The sequence below is a fragment of the Lepeophtheirus salmonis genome, chromosome 3 (assembly GCF_016086655.4).
Source record: "Lepeophtheirus salmonis chromosome 3, UVic_Lsal_1.4, whole genome shotgun sequence".
NCBI classification, from domain to species: Eukaryota; Metazoa; Arthropoda; class Copepoda; order Siphonostomatoida; family Caligidae; genus Lepeophtheirus; species Lepeophtheirus salmonis.
This window is the reverse complement of record NC_052133.2, coordinates 6,717,347-6,732,890: the sequence shown is the minus strand read 5'-3', so window position 1 is coordinate 6,732,890 and position 15,544 is coordinate 6,717,347. Positions and strand designations below refer to the sequence as shown.

Here is a 15,544-nt window from a genome sequence, read left to right as displayed (position 1 = left end):
AAAGTCAGTAGTATAGGCTTAGAAAGAGTTCCCCCAAGGTATAATTTGACAATGATATACCAAATTTGAGAACATAATAAATTTTATTGAAACTGGATACATTGAACCCTTTCCAATTAAGTAATTATTCTTAATACTCTTATAATCCAATGAAATCATTGGATTATTTAGATTTCAAGCTTTCAAAGGAAGTGTGACACGTGGCAGTTGCAAAGAAGATGTTGAAGCAACAATACCAAAAGTGACAAATTAATGATTTACTCTTTGGCGATGTGGGTTTAACTTACTCAACGACAAAAAAAAACAAAAAAACCCTTTAACTGTGGACCCATCTTACAACAGGAACTACAAAAAATGGATTGCTGGGTCAATAGAAGAAATGGAAGGAGTCAGCTAAACCAAGTTTCCAGCCCCAGTTAGGGTTATAAGTGTCATCTCATACAATGGTAAAGTCATACCAACCATTTTCCCCCTGTCAATGGACTCAAATTCCTTCATCTAGGTTCTCCAGGACTTTGTCAAACCCTATATTCACATAAATTATCTGAATGGACCATATTTTGGCAACAAGATGGTGCTCTTTGCCACAACTCCAAAAATTCTTAAAAGTTCTGCTCTGAAAAATTTGAAAAATATTGAGGATAGTAAATATGCCCACCTCATTACCAGACTAAAATCCTTATGGGTTTTTGTTTTTGGGGTGTCCCCAAGAGGAAAGATTGCGATGTGCTCCATTTAAGTGTCAATGCACTCAAGGATTTCATTGTTTGGTAACAGGCCCAAATTGGCAGAGAAAAAATCCGTCGTTATTGTTGGATTTTTGGCTCTCGTCTCGAAAAATGTATTGTATATGAGGCCTCAGATTTTTAATCATACTTCTATTTATTAATTAGTTATATGGACTTGTTCTACAAATATTAAAAATGGATTTTTTTTAATCATCCTATAACTACTTATTAGTTCCTATTACATATGTACCTAACAATTTAAATACTCTTTTATCATTATATTTATACCTAAGAAATCATAATCTAGAAAAGAAATTCATAAAAAATTATTAAATTTTGTGGACTGTAGAAGATAATTTTTTTGTAATAGTATTGTCAAAACAAAGAATGGATTAACAGAAATAAGGCATCTTCAACTCACTTTCCATATCCCTATTTCATGTTAATCGTAAGGTGAATAAATCTTTGGAATGCTTATCCAACATTCTTAGAATTCTCTATCATTAATTTGATGATAACTCAGAAACTAATGAAGTAACACTTTAAAAACAATTATATAGGTATAAAAATTTGTTCAAAATGGGACATAGATGCAAACATATGATATACACATGATATTAGAAGGACATTTCCGTCCTTCTGCTTCTCATACACCCCCACAAAAGTAAAAAAAAGACTGCAAATCAATTTAAACCAAGAACGGAAACTAAATATTTCGAATATTACCTTGCTTGTAGCCATATCTGATACAGATCTATGAGTTTGAATCGTCTCCAATTGATCCAAACACCAATCCAATTCCTCCAAAGTCTCAATAGATATGCGTACATAATTTTCATCTGTAATAATTGTATAATTTTAGGTTAGCTACAGACACATATCGAAAATAGGGTGTGGGCTATAAGGTTTTTTTTTTTTTTTTTTATGAATATATGCAAGGATTTTGACACTACATATAATTACTGCATTGCAGATATGATTAATGTTTGAAAAGTTTGTTGACAAAAGAATGGAAAATATAGATTAGCTTGATAATGTCTATTATAACAATTATATATTCTAACTAAAATATATTTAGTTAGTAGATGGAACCATAAAGAAATAAGTATATAGAGGCTATAAGATGTGCGAAGGATTGGCAAAGATATACCCTGAAAAAAAAGGGTAATCATTGACGTCCATTTTTTTTTTTTTTTTTTTTTTAATTCGGGCTTGTATTAAAATTTAATACAGCAATTCAGAGATTTGTTTCTCTTGCATTAAGAATTTAAATACTTTATTGATATAATAATCAATAACTCAAAATAGAGCATTGTCAATCTTGGTGTAATAAAAACTTACCCAATAAAATTCTTTATTTTAGACGTTGCAATTACACCCAGAGATACATTAATATACAGTCATATCTTGAAATACGAGTTTCGTCTGTTTTTGGATGGGGATTGTAAGTCAAAACAGTTAATCCCGTAAGAAATAATTATAAAACAATTAAGCTTGAAGTGGCTCTCATATGCTACCCCCTACTTTTCACAAGCTCGTAAGTTTGGATATAGTATATTGAAAATTTTAATTTACTACACCCTTACCATACCCAACTACCAATCGAAATGCTTTATCGTTTCTGTGTAACTCTTTTTTTATGGAGGGAACAAATTAGATCTGTTCAAAAACCATCTTTTGGTTTATTGTTATTTTTCCGTACTATTTTCAAACAGTCAAGAGTGTGAATATTTATTTGTTTTTGTGTAGAGTTTTTGGAAAAAATGCTTCATTGTCTTTAAACATGATCGTAATTTTAATTAAAAAATTTTATGTTTATGTTACAAAAGAAACTAAAACTAAAATTTGAACTTATCTAAGTAATATATTACTTAATTTATTATAACTGTTTTTTATCAAGTTAAATATGTACCTACATAAATGGTAGTTATAAAAAAAAAAGTAATATATTACTGAGTAGTTTTGCTCTGTAAATATAAAACTTGGTATGAAATGTCAAGAAAAAAAGACAAGGAGACGCGTGCTAAAGGAGGTACAAACATATTTTTTTTAAGTCATATTTTTTTTTACAACGAAGCTATTTTTAGACAAAAACAAGGCACATATTTATTTAAATTTTTCATTATTTAGTAATGCAATAAAGACCCATGAATAATATTTTATTCTTGCATATTTGAATATGATAAATTCAAAATAATTTTTTTCTCGAACAGATCTAAGGTTACATTTTTATTAATATTAAGTCTGTTTGGAAAACTATTTAAAAGCTTAATGTACCTTTTGTGCCTTCCAAATGATTGAACTGTGTTTCTGCCTTTGTTATTGCATTGTGTCTTCTAGTTGAATTCAATCGGCTGAAAAAAAAACCACATAAGTACATTGATTAGTAATCCCTTTTGGCTTTAATCTCAATAAAATATAATAATGTAAACTATCAATGTTGATGTACATAAAAACAATATAAAAATAGATTGTAATAGACTAATGGATAGTTAAAAAAATAATCAATAATAATGAGTAGTTTTTGGGTGATTCAATTATGAGATTAAGTTTTTATTAATTCTGAAAAAAGATATGTGAAATGGACAAAGATACTCTATTTTATGGTTGTATCAAGAAGGGAGAAAGTATTTTCTTAACTTACAACATAATCAACTGTCATTTTTATGTCATTCGTTATCTTTAATAGAAGATATTTATTAGATATACACGAAGAAACCCATTTTCTCCAAATAAGTTTCGGTTATTTACTTATGAACAATTTTTGAAGGAACTCTGTTAAAAAAAAAAACTTGATCACAAGAAAATGCTTAGAACTTGCAACTACGACATGAAATAATTAAGAACAAACCACGAAAAAACAAAAGTAGTGTGCTCCATCATTCCGGCCGGGAATAGGGTATTCACTAGAGAAATTCTAAAAAGTTTCACCCTATCTTCAGCTGCAGGCTCAGGTAAATGCTCATTTGGGCACTACTTCATTTCTTACTACGATTTTAACAGTTAACATTTGATACGTCGCGAGCGAGTACCTCCTTCGTGGGCCATGGGATGCCATTTTGACATCCCTACTAAAACATCAATGACATAAGTGTTATCAAAAGGACGGGCGTCCGCAGGATTACATTTCTTTTCAGGAAGGGGGCTTGATTTTTTAATATTTTTTGAAAAAAAATTTCAATTGAAAAATTGTGAAATAACTGGTTGAGTACTTTTCAATTAATCAAACAATAAAGAAAAATATAGGTAAAAAAATTATGAGAAGATTAAATTATCAATTTAAACATATCATTCCTGTAAGCAAAGGGTCAAGTCTGCCCGATATAAATAAGGTAAAAGAACTCAGGAATTACAACAATCACAAAATATAAGTTGAAAAGGACAATTGTTTATAATTTGATTTATAAATATCCCGTTTGATTGATAAAAGTTTGGATTTTTTGCTATTAATGTAAATAATACCACACAAATATATTTATAACACCATAATATATTATAATATCTGCTATTTGTTATTTGTTATAAAAGCCAATATATTAGAAGTTTATGCAAGGAAGTTGAAAAATAAAAGCGAACACAGGATTTATTAATCTCAAAATAAATCTCCCTTAATTGTGGAATCCAGGATCAGTGTTCATCAATGAAGGAATCTGTGTGTAAGAGATGAAACCCGCATAAGAGATTTTTGTTTCATATATATATTTAAGAACGTGCTTCTTTTTTCGACTTCTTTCTGGTAATCCCTGAAATTGTTATTTAATGTTAAAACAAAATTTATAAAAAAAAGTTTGTTATTTTTTTTTTTACAAAAAAAAGCAACATCAACTAAAACTGATGAAGTTGAATAATTAAGTAGCTAATAAAAAGAAAGGATAAATTATTTATGCCTCTATAGTATGATTGATACTAATCATCATCGATTTATTAAATAATTAGTACTAGTTTCGATTAATGATTGGTATATGGGGAATATCTTTATAATCTATATCCTTTTTAAACTGAATTAGAAATATTTAATCTCTATATCGACTAAAACTGTGTATGTGTGTTTGTATCACAGCTTCGTTTTGTAAAGCAAACTAGCGGAAGTGTAAAGTACTCACTTTTTAAACGATTCAAGCGATTTTTGATAAGGTTTCCGTATGAAATAAAATCCTGGAACAAGCTTTTCTTGAAATAATGGGTAATACACTAGAGGTAGAAAAATGCAACGGACCATAGATCCAGTTAATGGGAAATTAGCTAAAAAAAGTTTTAGAAATACTAAAATAGCAGGAACCAGTTTTGTAAAAAAAAAAAGCAAGTTGGTTCTTTATATCGTCAATCATTAGAAATATAACGTTGTTGTGATAAGTTTAAAAAAAAACAAAAAACTTTTCAGCATATAATATTTTGAAAAGAGAAAAATTTAAAATAAAAAAAGTTTATTGCAGGAGAAAAATAACTCGCCGCCAACGTATCATTTTTTATAAAAAGACAGAAAAGAATGCAATGATAATTCTTTCAATGAGAAAAACGAAGATAAATGAATTTTTAAATTAGATAGAAATGAGGAAATAGGTATATAGGGTTCAGGCTTTAAACCCTCAGTCGGGGATATAACACATGGGATGAAAATTCCCAGGCTTCACACATAGATGGCAACATTTTTTTTAAATTAATCTCATTTTAGTTAGTTTCAACCTTGCAAGAAATTTCAGACAATTTTTTCTTTAGTTTCTAAGTTGTCGTACTATGTGTACTACTTTTGTTAATTCCAAAAAAAATGAATTAAAACACTTTTGTACATTTATTTTACAATGCTTTTTGATGAGAAAAAATACCTTTCTAGCTAAGCTATGCCTTTAAAAGTGATATGGGGGCTCTGTTACATAAAGCTAATATAAAAAATAAAAAAACAAAAACAATTTTCAACGAAAAAAAAAGTGTTTTCTTTTTTAAGACCAGAATTTTTTATTTACAAATAACCTAGTCGTCTATAAATATGGAATTTTAGCCACCTTTGAAATCTTTGATTTTACTCTATACCGTTAATTACTAATTTTTGTATGTGTGTTGTTCCAGGAATCACGGGTCAAACCCATCAATGCATTTTGTGGATATTTTTTATGTAGTAAGTGTCCAGTGACGGGTTTGATAACAGTTTTTTAAGCCTTCAATGTCATGGCTGCGATAAAATAGCATTTTTTTAAACAAAATTTTGACTAACAAACGACTACTTCATAAAAACAAAAAATAAAGACTTTAAAATTCTGAGAATGTTGGTATGAATTATTGCACACTTTTTTTGAAGGAGCTTATAAGGCTTAGAATATAAAGAAGAGAGAATTAAAAAAAAAAAAAATTTGACCTTCACATAACAGTTGAGCGAACAACATTCCAACGGATGACGCTTGAATATATTTTCATTTCTAAACCTTATAGTTTTTTAAACAAAGTCTGCAAAGATACCTAAAAATATGAACGAGAATAATTCTTAAAATGTTACTGTATTTGGTTTTATATGAAGCAGAAGTGCTCCAAATTAATTTTAATTTCTTAATGTCCCAAGGAGGGCCGAATAAACCTACTCTAATTATAATAAAAAATGACTTCAAAAATGAGTGATTTTCCTTTAAAAGTGTCTAAAAACAAGTTTAAATAAGCAAAAAATAACAAAATACAATTATAGTATTTGTTTAAGCATAAATATTTAAAAAATAAATTGGTCTTAATATATAAACAATTACTACACATCATACAAAATTCAATCAAAATGCTTTATATTTTGATGTGTGTTTCTTTCGTTTATTCTTTTATTGATAGGGGGAGTAAAGGTATTATTTATTCAGTACTGGGATTAACCCAGTTTATATTGTCAAAAGGATGTACAACATACAGTCTCCAACATATGTTTTTGATAGAATAGTTACATTTTTATTTTTTTGAGTAAATTTTAAGCATTTAAGATCTGATGAAAATTAAACAGTTATTTTCTACTTCCAAATTCAATTATAATTCCATTATCGAATTTATTAGATTATAAGGTTGTTTGTACTGCAGTTTGGTACGACTATTACGGTTCGTTATGGTTTAACCCCATGTGCAGTATGATATATGTTATAATAGTATAAAAAAAATATATAAATTTGTTGTTTGAAATTTTTAAAATAATCTTTTTTTTGCAAATTGAAATCTATTAAAAACCAATTTTTTTATTAAGAAATCTAAAATAATGAACAAGAGCAAAAATTTAGTGGTAAATTTTACTGATTTCAAATTATACTTCACATCTCTGCTTTATCTACCAATACGAATTCAGCACCATGGCCCTTTTTTTGGGTATAAAAGAAGGACATCTTAGGAATATGAAAAATGTAAATTCCTCAAAAGTACAGAGGGAGAGATCCAAAATTTGTAGTTGCATTACTAAATTCCGAAAAACATGAAATCAAGATATACAAACCAATTTATGATATCTTTAATTACTATTATTTACTAGATTTTATCAACCTCGAGACGCCCTTTAACAGATTGGCATCTCTTTATAATAAAGACCGTGTCCATTGTGCACCATGTTCTCATAACAGCAACTAGGATTGAATTGAAACTAGAATAATAGATGCAGCAATATCTAAGACATCAGCAAAGTCCAGAGAACTTAGGATAGGGCTGAAGAGGGGCTGCATTAAGATTAAGAGTGGTAAATGATACTGCGTGATAAAAATAACAGTGACTATATCGTAATTAAATACTACTTCATTTTTAGGGTCCCCACTCTTAGAGTTGCTATGGCAATATTCCCCCTCTCTTGTTGCATTTGCACCTGATATTATTGATCTAATATTTCTGACATTAATTATTGTAGATATTTTCAATTGCATAAATTTACCCTTCAGTCAGATATTGGGAAATTAATCTAAAAAAAGGAAAAAAAAACCCGCAAAATTGCAGGATATGATGGTAAAAAAACAACTTCATATCTAGATTATTAGTTCATATTTAAACCATCGATTTATACTATTATTCATTTGTAAAAGAACCAAAACGAACAATGTTTTGCACATAATAATGAAAATTATAATTAAGTATTAAATGGAAGGTTTGTAATAGGTTGTTTTTCATTATTATTTTGTGAATGCACATCGACAACCTTTAGATTTGCGAAATTGTTAAAAACTGTATTTCCTCTTAATAGGTATTTAACTTCACACTTAATGAGTTATATAATAGAAACTAATATTATGAACTAATTAAATGAAATATTGACTGAAGAAAAAATTCCATAGATGTTATTTTGTAAGACCACTTCAACAAGACTGGAAACTTCCTTTTTTTTCCAATGTTATTTATATTTTTCATCATTATAAAATAGCCAGTAAAACAAATTTAATAATGCTCAACGATGACCATAATACTCAAAGCTATATAAGGGTTTGAGATGTATATACAGAGAAAGGTGAACAAAAACTTTCTTTTGATTTATGAGACTTTTATTCAGCCATGCTATGTACTTTTGAATAAATCTACTGTATTACGTTTCTTTAATTATGATAAATATTTTTTTTTTTAAATTTGAGTTGAATTTGTGTCATCTCAAAAGGGTAAATCATAGTTTTTGTATGAATGTAAACGGATGATTATTACTTTAAAAATATTTAAAAAGACTAAATTACTTGCTTTTATTTTGACAGGTTACATATTTCATCATTCAACAAGGGAGTAATGTTTATAAATAATTTGTTTACTTATAACTAGTTCATTTGTATTTTTTTTTTACAATATGAGTCGTATCAGAGCTATAAATCAAGTGACGAAACGCACTTGCAAATTTAAGTAGATCCCTATTGTTATTCATATTCTTCTGGCATCGCCTGGTGACGTTTTTTAGGACTTCCTATTATTGTTAACTCTCATGATGTATGGAATTTATTTTACCTATGCAGATTTGTCCTTGTTCATCCCCTCAAAAGGGTAAATTTATGGAGATTGCTTAGTTAGTAATAGAATATTATTCAAGTATACTAGACGCCCCAAGCGGACAAAATAGTAATTACTTTTTTTTTTCATTTGAGCTATTGGTTTATTGCCTTGAATCGTACACTTTGGTAATAACTCATACAAGTTGATATTTGATGTAAGACATGGGCTTAAAAGTCCCGGTCTTAACAAAGAAAAAACGGGTTTTTTCCCGAAATAGGCTTTTAAAATTATTTGCTTTATAGAGCAGAGAGTCTCTATAACACTCTTCAAGCCATTGCTTAGTTTAAACAGTATTTTTTAACATTAAGAAGCAGTTTATTGTTTAATGTTCTAACGAATAACCTAAAAACAATTATTTTATTAAGCATATAAACACTACCCTTTGACAAAATTTTGGAGCCATAGATTTTTTAACTATTTTAAAATAGTTTTAGCTACTTCTGTGAAAGATGTAATTATTTTCCATCGTATTTTACTTGTTCAAACATGTATTCAGACATATCGTAATTCCTTCTTTTGATGGCTTAAACAATTGTATTATAACTAAGTTAGTTAAAATATACTCATATATAATTTTTTTGGTGTTCAACATAGTTTTAAAAATTTGGTGGGATCATTTTTGTAATACCAGTCAGCAAATTAAGCAGCTATACTATTTTGCGTCATTTTAGTGTACATTTTAATAATTTGATAAAAATATAGGTTGATTAAACCTTAAATTAAACTTTAAAATAATTTTTTACCCATATTTACTCATTATCATTGCTTAAAAGCAAGGAGGGTCATTTTTTGATAAAAGCAGTACGCAAACAGAGCTGTTAAAGTAATGAATATTTCATATGAATTTGTGTCCCAATTGAAATTCTAATGTTTTAACTATTATAATAACAAATTATATCTTTCTTAAACTTGACAAAATCTTGTTAACGGAATTCTATCAAAAATATATATTTTATATCTATAAAATTATACAATTAGTTTAAGTATTTATGTAGTTGCTATATACAAACGCAAAATGTATGAAACTGTTAAGAAAATGTTACGAACATAAATGGTATAATTATGGTTATATATGTTAGATTATTGTGTAAAAGAGACTCTCAAGAAAGAGGCAACAAGACAATTGAAACAATGGGGAAACAAATAAAAAAATTACATGTAGCATAAGTACTCAATTACCATTGGCTATCCAAAACTATCTTAATAACATTAACTAAAAATAGTGTGATTTTAGAATATTCCTCCATTTTGCATGAACAGATTTTCTGTCGAGATAAGAATCCCTAATAATTGATTTAGACTCGAGCGCATCTCACACCAGCATAATTTTATTTTATCCTAAAAAATTATGTTAAATAAAATAATGGGGTTTGATAAGTAATAACGATTGAGTATTTACCCTACATACACTTATTCCATCTATGTAGACATTAGCATGGTACTTTCATAGAAAGATACTTTAATTATTTTCTTCACAAATCCGAATCCTACCACTTCGAAAGGCAAAATATCCACATCGTGCAGTAGATTCTTAACAAATCAAAATTCAAGGTGATCATTTTTTAGGTTTCTCAACTCTTTCCTTATGTTATTTTTAAACTGTACATGATGTGAATATTGGCTAACTTTAGGCGAGTGTTAATTAATATATATTTATATATGTACATATGTTGGTAAGAGCCAAATAGTAATGCTCTAATTAATTATAACAATAGCTACTATCATTATCTTTTAATTCTTGAAAAAGAAACATCTTAGTAGAAAGTAACAACTAGTATGTGTGTGCTCTGTAAAGATGGAGAGTTTCAATGAGAGTTTGTGCGAGAGGTATGAATGTAAATCCTTGCTAGATCAGAATTGAAGACCGACTTTGTAGTAATTCCACTCAAACACATATTTTGAAAAGTCTCGGGTTTCACACATAGAGCGTTAATTTTGTTTTCTTTTAATTCTTCAAATTTTCAGTTAGTAGCAGCCATCAAGAGACAGCTAACAAAATTTCATGATAATTCGATTTTACACTACTTCATGACGGAAAAAACACCGTTCAAGCTAAGTAGTGGTTTCAAAAGTGTTATAGGGATTCTGGTTCATAAGGCAATCTAATAAAATGTCGTGACAGCTAAGCTGCACTGTTGCCAAAGATTTGTTAAATTGTCAGTAAGTTACCATATTTCTATGACATCTTCGTAGGCGGTGTTTTACGGTCACCTCAATTTAGGGAATATTTACAAAATCAACCTTGTATCATTCCTGAAGGATGTAAATGCTAAACATCTTGATGCGTGCAAGTTGTTTTGCGCTGAACAGATTTTTGTATACTGAGACGCCATATCAGGTAATGAAAGCTAAGGTGCTCTCTTTTAAAATATTCTTCCAATTGTTAAGGTGACACTTTTGGTTTTTCATTTATGTTAATATACAAAGAATGCTTACGATTAAAAACTCTATATTTTATTTCATAAATTTCATTTTATTTTTGTGGTAAAATTTAACACTAATTATCAAACTTCGTAGATCAAAAATATATGTTCGTTAACACTGCATTGATAGTGATAGCAATAATATTCTCAAAATATGTATATTATAATATTAATTGTGTGAGATAGGTCGATATGAATATGTATTCATTTATTATCGAGTGTGTGTCTGTCAATATAATAACACAAAAATATATCCTCTCTACAAATAAAGGCACGTGATTATACTTACTCATTAACTTTATTGTGAGTATGAATACATGTACACTACATCAGTATATTTTATAGATTGCTTTCTTATTTTGGAAATTCTACAATGGCACCAATAAGCATTGAAATATATCTCCTTGCATATATTATGCGTCAGCATAAATCAATCGTTAACACAAATCAAGAGAAGGAAAAAATCCCAATACATATGTATATTTACTTCATAATTATATACAGAGTGGTCTATTAAAATTTGAACCAATTTAAATTTTAAACTTTAACGAGATTTAATTAATTAAATAACAACAGAATTGCACTAAAGTTAATACTCTAAATTGCTGTAAGTCTGAGCTCTCTTTATCATTAATGTAGCTGTCTTTAGCAGAAATGATGGCTTCTAATTTCTAAATTATTTAGGGATACTAGTAGAGCGAATATGCTGAATTACTGAAAAATTAGAGTGAAAAAAATTTAGATAACTTTACCTTTTTTTATATCAAGCGGGTGGGTATATTTTTATTTTCGCTAATTTAGTGTTAAAATTAAACGCTATTTATGAAAATTTCTGGCGATGTTGGCACCACCATTTTTTTAACTTCAGCTTTAAAATGATATACAACATGCTATACTGGAGTAAAAAGGTCTATGCAAAAAACACTGATAGTAGCGCAACGGCCCCCTGAAATAATAATCCGAAAACTATAACTTGATCTGATAGTTTTGTCCGATACAAACTAGCAAAATAATTTTGTAGATAATGACTATGATAATAGACACTATACCTATTGCAGATATAGTCAATTATAGAAATATGTTGATCCATATGGTTAAAAAGAGATATATATTTTAAAAAAAGAAACCGAAAATCAAAATGGCAATCCGGACAATTTGAAGATTGTTGTTTAGGAAATTAGCTACAATCAGCAGTGACAAGGGAGGAGGAGGGGTAGAAGGAAGAGATCATGAACATTAGCAAGAATTAATTATCTCTACCTTGAGTACAACAAGAAGTTAATATTATAACTCCCAACAAATCACCAACGTTACTCTCTGTCTGTTATGGGCAAACACGAATGTTCAATCAGGTTTTTATTATAATTAAATCTATTTAGGAAAGGAAGTTCACTACTCAGGAATGAAACTGCTAAGAAAAATAAATTGTTATCTCCTGCACTTTTTACTTCTAGGTAGTGGTAAAATTTGATTTACCACACGTTTCATTTGTATTAAAAAAATTAAAACGTACGAACATGTTGATAAATTTACTATTTAAAAGCTTAGGAGCCAATAAGCACCTCAAAATACCAATAAAAGTTACTATTTATGTTGTAAGAGTATATTTTTACGTTATAATTGTTTTAGATTGTAAATAAAAACATGTTTTTTCATAAACACATATATAAGGTCATCCTACTCTTATATAGCATTTTATTAAGATTTTATCCATATTATTTTTAATTACGAGGCTTTATTAGGCAAACAATGTATAGCTGAAACAAAAATAAACAAGTTTTGTTATTATCAAATGTTTCTGAGTGTAAAAATGTCAGAGCCACAACAAAAAAGGAAGCACATAAGCAATCTCCTCCGTGCTGGTGTCAGTACTGAGAAAAGAGCAGAGATCGTGGACACATCTATCCAGACAGAATACAACATCAAGAAGTCCATTAAGGGTGGGAATAGTGTGGAAACGTAGATAAGGAGAATCAAAACTACTGTTGCAACAATAAGACTTACATCTGGCCTACCTCCATGTAGCCCTCCTCCACTTCTGACCTTAGCCCCCTTCAAATTTGTGTTTAGAATGTCCTCTAGAATAATATCTGCCGCACCTCCCCTCAAATTTTGAATGCCCTCTAAACCGTCTTCTTGACAGTGTGGTACGCCATGTATACGAACAATTTACATGTTTTTTGCTTCCTTATTAGTGTTCGGAATGTAAATTGATTTAACACGGTACAACTCTTGTTAAACTTCAACGCCCATCCCTGTTTGCCTTTTCGAAATTAAAATATGAGTCTATTTCTAAAAGGCGATTTTTGTACCAATAATTTGGAGTTTTTAATTATAAATGGATATGTTTTATTTTAAGTAACTGAATGATTTTATATATATAGAAGATTGTATATATATATAGATAACATCTTGGAAATTATATTTGTAACTATTCGGAAAAGAAGTGAGTTTATAATATTGTCGATCACCTTTGGGTGAGAAGGTGATGTAAAATATTTGTTTTTTTTTCTAATTCATATATGAGTAGATTGATTAAATATATTTATAAATGCATCCATAAAGTTATCGAAGTGGAAAATTATCAACCTGCTCAAATGGAAGATTAAAAAAATCATATGAAATTATGATGACATTGGCTTTAAGGGTGAAATATCAAGGTTAATTAGTTGACACAAGTATGGGTGCCACACTTCCCATCAAAATTTTGGTAAGGTCGGAGCTACCTTCATGATTATGTGGAACGCCATGTACATGCCTTCTTTGTCAAGAGCTTTAAATAATATATTTTTTTTACATGATCATATTTTATTGAAACGTATAAATAGTTTATCAAATTAAATATGTCATAGAAAATTCGAAAAAACTTTTTAAAAGCTGTATTTTTTTGGATCCCTATAAACTTATAACATGGGGGGGGAGACTCATTCATAAAAGATAAAAGGTTTCTATATGAAATGTAACTATACTTTCATAAAGAAAGATGGCGTATAATTGAAGCAACAGCTTTCTAAAAATAAGCCATCTATAGTTGGTAAATTGAAGTTATTTTTTATAATTAATCAATTCTTATACTGCTTTATTCACCTCATATAAAACTTTCCCTTTATATTATATTGTCACATGTCAATTATTTATACTACCTTGATTTCTTAATAGTGAGCTAAACGTTAATTGGTTGAACACGGATACACACTTGTTTCCCCAAAACACCCATTAGTTTTTGATTCTATGGAAACAATTCCTTACTACTTTTAATGAAGAATAAGGAAACAGTGGGGAAGGACTGTTTAAGTTCCCCGGATTTTAAAAGTGTTTCTTACAATAAAAATCTTGTCATGTCTTTGTTTTTGCTGTCTAAATTGACGGATTTTCCCCTATCCAGATTTTTGTGTTCTAAAAATATGATTTATATGACACATTTGTGCAAGAATAGCGTATTTGTGTCTACGGTAAATTTTTGAAATATGCATGATGTCATTTATCTAGAGATGTTTTTACTGAATTTTAAATGAGATAGGTCCAAACCAAATTTCTTGATAGGAACAAATTAGTTTGGTGTATTAAAATTAATTACGGTCTTAGACCTCTTTAGGATTAACTGAAGCACAAAACTCTTAATATACAGGTAGACATCGGACAAGAAACAAATGTAAATACCAGCTAGATAATTACTTGACGATATCTGACAGCTAGGCCCTGCCGACCTCAGCCTTTCACTTGGCTTCACACAGTTTAAGATATACATAAGACATAAATACATCCATTTAAGTAACTTCATTATTTAGTAAAACATTAGATGTTCTTCCATCATAATAAGAATAATTAAAAATAAGTTCTTCCTTCAGCCATAACGAAAATACCTACTCAGACTACTGGCTAATCTTTTACTCCTTTTAGAGTCATTTATCCAACTGTACTGTGATGTACTTTCTAACTTTTTCGATAGTTTTAAAAATAATTTGTTTTTTTGGATTGTTTATTTTTTTATTCATTTTCATATCTACAACGCATACCTATTAAAAAAAATTGAGAAACAGATGATCGTTTTGTTTTGTCAACTTATTTTCAGAAAAACAAACTTGCCTTCCAGAGCCTAGGATTCGGTTCAGACTTAAACCTAGCCTTTGATATGTACCTTTAAATTCTGAACAACTTTTATTTCGTGTCTAAAGTTAGTATCTTTCTACGTTTTGGAAATTTGGGACTTTTTAGTTTAAGTGCTAGCATTTTCATTATGCACAGAATAGAAAATACGCGTATTTTAAACGTGAAAGGAGACCTCAAAGCGTATATCAGTTGACGTTCTTACAAAATAAATCTTGATTAATATTTAAAGTTTGTCTGTTTGAATGCTTAGATTCTGTACATACATTTTGACTGTATTTTAGAGTTACGTAGATTCTGGATCAAAAAAAAAAAAATAACGCA

At 28.9% G+C, this 15,544-nt stretch overlaps 1 protein-coding gene across 12 annotated transcripts in view; it reads right to left on the bottom strand.

The window, feature by feature from the left end:
* The window catches only part of LOC121114281 (3',5'-cyclic-AMP phosphodiesterase 4C), a 404,803-nt gene that overhangs the window by 39,261 nt on the left and 349,998 nt on the right, over positions 1 to 15,544 (bottom strand). For all 12 annotated transcript variants that reach the window (XM_071886962.1, XM_071886960.1, XM_071886959.1 and 9 more), the window contains 2 exons: positions 3,006 to 3,082; positions 1,455 to 1,567 (listed from right to left, as the gene is read on the bottom strand). In XM_071886962.1, the coding sequence (XP_071743063.1) occupies positions 1,455 to 1,567; positions 3,006 to 3,082 (190 nt within the window). The remainder of the gene's footprint in view (positions 1 to 1,454; positions 1,568 to 3,005; positions 3,083 to 15,544) is intronic.